We start from the raw sequence: 6,000 nt of genomic DNA, 5'->3' as shown, positions 1-6,000 counted from the left end.
AATTTCAGATCTCCTGACCTCAAAAGACATCTGTTCTATGTACTTAACATACTGTTATTTATCACTTACACTGCAGTAGTGCACAGAGCTCTCAGGGCTAGGCTCCATCATGAAATGTTACCTGTAAATAACATATATTTACTTACCTGTATCAGTGTTTAAGAGGGGAGGCAATCAACAGGTGTAACCAGAGCTAGAAAACAATAATGGAAGAACAATTTTATAGCAATTAAGAATAAACAACCTGCAGGGACCAAGTGTAAATCTTCAGGATGTCAACTTACTGAGGAAAAAAAAATAATCCTTCAGTGTAACTTAATAGGAGCAGCTTTTGCTGGCAGTCTTTCTGATTATCTCAATTTTTTTTTTTTCATTAATTTTAGCACAATCTATTAGACAAGGAAGAGAACTGTACCAGATAATTCTATTTTCATCACTCAAGTCGTTAATTTTGACTGCACCTCCTTTGATTTAGTTAGATTCTCGTTCAGCCACAAGTCATACCATATACAGAATCATGAACTTCACTCAGAGTACTATTTTCTATTAGTACAAAAAAGGCATAATTAATTACAGTACAGGAAGGATATTGGCTGTATACCTTGTCCCAGGAAATGAAAACTTATTTAAGAATAACTTATTTCTGTTGGGGTTGTAAAGACATCTTTATCTGTAAGTCACTGTTCTTTTATACAGGCTTCCATTTAGTACAGAATTAAGACTATACAAATAAATGTATCAGAGCTATTCAGCTCAATTCTCCACGAAACAGAGCTTGACCCAGCACATACCAGAATAAACAGACAATGACACATTGTATACACAAAACACAGTGAAGTTTTCTACATATGATTATAGTGGCTATTTCTATCAGTTACTAATATCAGTTCTACAGATAAAGTTTTTTTTTTTTTTTTTAAATGCTCTATAAAATAAACAGTCTTAACCTCATTCTGATTACTATTTTCCATTCAATCATGAAGGGGACCTTCAAACTCACTTGCCCGAGGCACTGAGAAGCTCCAGGTCTTTGACGCTCATGAAAGAAAGATAACGATCACTCTTCAGGGGAGAGAGATCTTATTATACATACCCCGTGGGGTTTTTTTATCCTTTATCAAACTGCACCTTTGTGGGCCTTTAATTTCTTAATGGGTTGTTTATCCTTTCCCCCATAATTCATGATGATAAGCTAGATGTCACATAGATATTGTTATGGTGATGAAAAAGTTGTACTGATGAGCCGAGCCAGTGATGTATTTTGATTAACTTTTTATATAAATCTTTTCAGACAACTTTCCAAAGAAGACAAACCAAGTAAGTTGATAATGTTACAAATGTTTCAAATCTAATGAATACCTATAAGTCTGTGAGTACTAACACTTGACATTAAGTAAACATTACCACAGAACAAGGAGGAGATATTAAAGGGATAAAATTCAGTTTACTGTAAAATGGGGGAGCAAAAGTAAATGTATAGAGTGCATGCTGGGACAGTTTTCTTTGCAATGCATGTAGAATGTAAGCATACAATGGCATGATAGAAAAGAATTGACAGCATGAGTTTTGGAAAGCAGTATTACTTGTGACTCCATTATTCACTAATAAGTTTATTAGGTGATCTCAGAGAAATGTTAATAAAATCTTTGTACAATGCCACCATTGTTTGTTCTATACATGTCTCTCAAGTCAAAGAAATACTGATTTAGACACTTCTGAGATGTGTTAGGTTACCATAAATCCAGTTTTCATTTGTAATAGCCATAAAATTGAAGTGCAGTATCTCTGGAACTTCCAGGCCTACGAATGAATGCTTATACCCTCTTTTTAACAATGCAAAACTCAAATTTCTAGGTATGCAGAACAGTAATGCCCAAGGATGAGAATAATTTGTCCATTGTAGCCCTTAAACCTATTTGTTTAGAGCTAAACTGGGAAGAGTTGATACTTATTTTAGCAAGTTTTAATTTATATGAGTAGTTCCATTTTGAGTGAATGGAAAAACATGTATAAGTAAATGTTCACCAGTACATCAGTGTTAACACAGTCCTATTTTGCTTAGATTCCCATTACAGTGTTTGAATTGCCATAAGCAAAGAGAAATGGAAATTGCGATAAAAGAAAATTTATGGTGTCTAATCCTTTTCTCTAATGCTGCTCTGGAACATTTCCATCTATGAGCTGCAAGCTACAGCAAGATGAAACACGACAAGAACCATGAAGTAAAGATTTTGGAGACTTGCATTCTCTGTCAAATATTTGGCTCATTCCTGAGCCTATTATGCCAGCAATGGAACTTGACAGTGATCTAGTATACCAATGCACAATATGTATATAATTTGGCATTGCACATTTAAGGACAGTATATTAACAATTCCCTTTTCAAACAACCATAAAAGCTGCACCAACACATTACCTAAAAGGGTACCAGCTACTCAAAATTATCAATATCTTGTACTCTTTGCCTCTTTAGATTACAGTTTTTGAATATTCCAACATCCAAACACCAAATTTGCTCAAACAAATTAAATTTTCACATAGTTTTTGTGAAGTTGATCTGCTATAAAATGTTATCCGTCTTCGGACATTATCATTGCTTACAGAATTGGTAGAAGACCTACCCCAGTGACAGGAACAAAAAGTGTTAGCAATTGAATTGTTGTGGTGGTTTTTTCTCCATGGACAGACACCCTTTCCCTTCAGGACTTGCAGGCCAAACATTTCTAAACTAATCATATTGGTGCTGCAACACAGCATTGTAGCAGGACTTGGTTTCAACCTTAACCACAAAAAGCCTACTTCCTCTTTGTATTAATATATAGGTGTAGACTGCCTTTGATTCTTTTCTAGAGAGTGTCCTCTCCAAGTTACATTTTGCTTGGCATGCAGGATCTTTTGAGTACATATTCATAAAAAAATCTTACTTTGCTTCCAAGTCAAATGACTTATATATGCTTAACATGGAAGATGTAGCCATGGTGTAAAATGGCTGCTTGTGAACTACTTCAGAGATCATTCCAGAATATTACCAGTAATTTTAAGTCTGCTGGTTTATCATTTCAGTCTTTACAAGTGTTCTTTGTAAGTTTATGTACAGGATAGAGACAATTGTGCTACTGAAGTGCTTTATCCAAAATCCCTGTGATAATTAGTCAAATGCTTTACCGAAATCTCATTAAATTATATCAATAAATGAAACCTGCAGCCTCATTAAGAAAACAAAGTCTGTTTGCCAGGCTCTATTTTTCTTACTATATACACATATATATGTGTGTGTGCATGTGTGTGTGTGTGTATAGCAGAACCACAAGTTAATCAGAATTATCTGTCATCTTTTAAATTTTTTGTTAACTGACTTTTATATTGGCTGTTCTATATTTCACTTGTGAAGTCTGACATTGATAAATTACTATTAACCCTTTTATTCTTTTAAAGTGTTGGAAAACTACCAGCTGTACCCTCTTTATGTAAATGTCTCAGTGTTCCAAGTAATTTTGAATACGAACATCATTTGTGTATACAACTTCTTGACATGTCCATTCAAAAGCTCTATAATGCCAGTTTTGGTTTAGTAACTGAAGTTGAACTGTCCTCCTACATTATCGCTTGAATAGAAAACAACTCATTGATGCCATATAACGTAACTACTTCAGCTGCCATCTTCCCAAATGTGCAGAAGTAGCGTACGTGTGTGTGTGTATGTTTTAACATACAAAGTTTGTCACTAATTATGGTTAAAGCTGACATCATCATTCTTTAATAGGGTCTTCTCACTATTCAGATCATTTTCTATCATCTATACATAAAATTCTGTTTTCCACATTTTAACTTTGTTGACCATATGTGTATTTCCCTTACAACCTTTAACTACCCACAGTAACTTTCTGCAGTTCCTACCTTACAGTGTACATGTATGATACCACATTTCCTTCTTCAGCTTCATACATGTTTTCCTTGTAAACTACCCCGGCTTTTCAGCAAATGTATTCCCTAGTTGTGGGATTACATCTTTGTGGGTATCTGGGCTAACATCCTTAAACGGTTTCCAATTATCATTCTCCCATTTCAGATCAAATTCTTTCTCCCAACCGCTTTACCTTATAATGGTATTCACCTTTACAAAATTAGCCCTTGAAAATCATTAAGAATATATATTGGTTTGGACTTAATTCTGTTTGCACATAACAAATGTGATCAAATCATTATGAGTTATATCTGAGGTACGGCTAATTTTTAGTTCTGTGATCAATTCCTTTTCATCTGACAAGATGAGGTCTAATATAGAATTCCCCTGTGTTGGATGCAACACTTTTTGAGTTAGGAAATTGACATTTAAAGTATTTGGAAATGCCAGGTACATTTTAACACAGGCAGCATGAGACCTCCAGCATATGTCACTCAGATTGAAATTCACCACAGTACAGCAGTGTTTTCCCTATATATTGTAGGTGGGTAAGACATAGGTCATGGTGTTCTCTAGTGTGATTTGATATCAGCTAAGTACCCTGTCAGTTTCTGACTTATCTGTTAGAACATTGACCCATAAACATTCAAGATCATTTGCTTCCGACTGCCATCAACTCAGAGAGAGGTAATGCCATTTTTGAAGTGCTTTCTGTCCACTTGATCCTTCCAAAATAGATTATAACAATTGATTTTGACATCGTGGTTTTCCAAACAGTTTTAGCAATAAAAACTAGGTCAAACCTGTGCTAAAAAAAAAAAGATCTCTTCTGCAGGTTTCCAACACCAAAAAAGAGGCCACTTAAAAACCGCTGCTCTTGGTATTCTTCAGCATCCTATTATGTTTCTCTTATAATTTTAATTTGCATTTATGAAAAACTCATTGGTTCCTTCTCACTATTTCCATTTCTTATAAACTCCCAGATTCCTTAGCCGATCTGTCCCCTGGAAGAACAGTTTCTTTGTTACAATAAACTAAACAGCAGGATCACATCAACAGAAAGCAACAGAATTTTTCCATTAACCAAAAGCTTTCATGTTATGTCACTTACTTAGCAATTAGGTCTAGACTTTTCTACTTTCTCTGTTCTGTTGCACAGAAGTCCTGAAGGATGTTGGGAAGATCAGAGGTCCTGAAATAAAAAAGCCTGCTTACAGGAAGTGTTCATCTATAAACTAAGAGACTGCCCACAGACCTTCCTTTAAGTATCAATATGATATTGTCACTGGTTCTTTGCTTGTCAGCTTCAGAAATTCACTTAACTTTGCGACATGCTCCCATTTCAGATAAGCTCATCTGGATTTCATTTGAGCTGCAAGAAAACACACAACCACCCCGTTAGCTGGAGCACCCGTTAATGCGGAGCACCTCGAGTGGCGCTGATTTCTCACAGCTTCCACGTTTACCCATAGTCTAAGCCAGACCTCGCGGCCCCCCTGGCCTGGCCCAGAAGGGAGCCACCAGGCTTGCTCCTCACGCCTCGGGGCCCGGCCGCCCCGCAGACACCAGGGGCAGAGGTACCTCACATCGGGGCGGAACCGAAGCGGTGGCAGGGCCTGAGGGAGGCGGGCTCGGGGAAGGCAGCGCGGCTGGAGGCCGGCCCTCAGCACCGCCCACCCCCGTTGCCATGGCGAGGCCGCAAGCGTCCCGGCTGCGGGCGGTGACGCCGGAGCGAAGCCGGCGCGGGAGAAAGGGGCCGCGGCCGTTTGGGGCCCCTGGGGGCTCCCTGTGCCCCTAGCCCCTCCCAGGGCGCACCCGCCGTCTCGTCTTGGGCGGCGGCGGGACAGTAACGAAGCCATTAAGAGAAGGGTTTGGAGGGCTTGGCAGTGAAGAGCTCATCCTGCAGCCGCAGCGCCATGGGTAGAGGTCTGTTCCCCTTCAAAGTTCGGTTAATTCTTTCTGGTTTATTTAAAGTGGCTGAGACCGTACCCGAGCCAAGGACTGAGGGTATGCAGGGTAAGAGGATGGTTAACAGGTGAGGGGAACAAAAAGTGTACCTGTTGGTGGCTGGTGAAAGACAGGAGCCGGCAAGGGGA

General features: G+C 38.5%; 1 protein-coding gene across 1 annotated transcript in view; it reads left to right on the top strand.

Moving 5' to 3' along the window:
- Positions 1-5,381: 5,381 nt before the first annotated feature.
- The window catches only part of TTC29 (tetratricopeptide repeat domain 29), a gene marked incomplete at its 5' end in the record, with an annotated part of 142,491 nt that continues 141,872 nt past the window's right edge, over positions 5,382-6,000 (top strand). Inside the window, one exon of the mRNA XM_065688281.1 lies at positions 5,382-5,481. Coding sequence (XP_065544353.1) covers positions 5,382-5,481 — 100 coding nt within the window. The remainder of the gene's footprint in view (positions 5,482-6,000) is intronic.

Source organism: Lathamus discolor, chromosome 1, assembly GCF_037157495.1.
Source record: "Lathamus discolor isolate bLatDis1 chromosome 1, bLatDis1.hap1, whole genome shotgun sequence".
NCBI classification, from domain to species: domain Eukaryota; kingdom Metazoa; phylum Chordata; class Aves; order Psittaciformes; family Psittacidae; genus Lathamus; species Lathamus discolor.
This window is presented reverse-complemented; position numbering and strand designations above follow the sequence as displayed.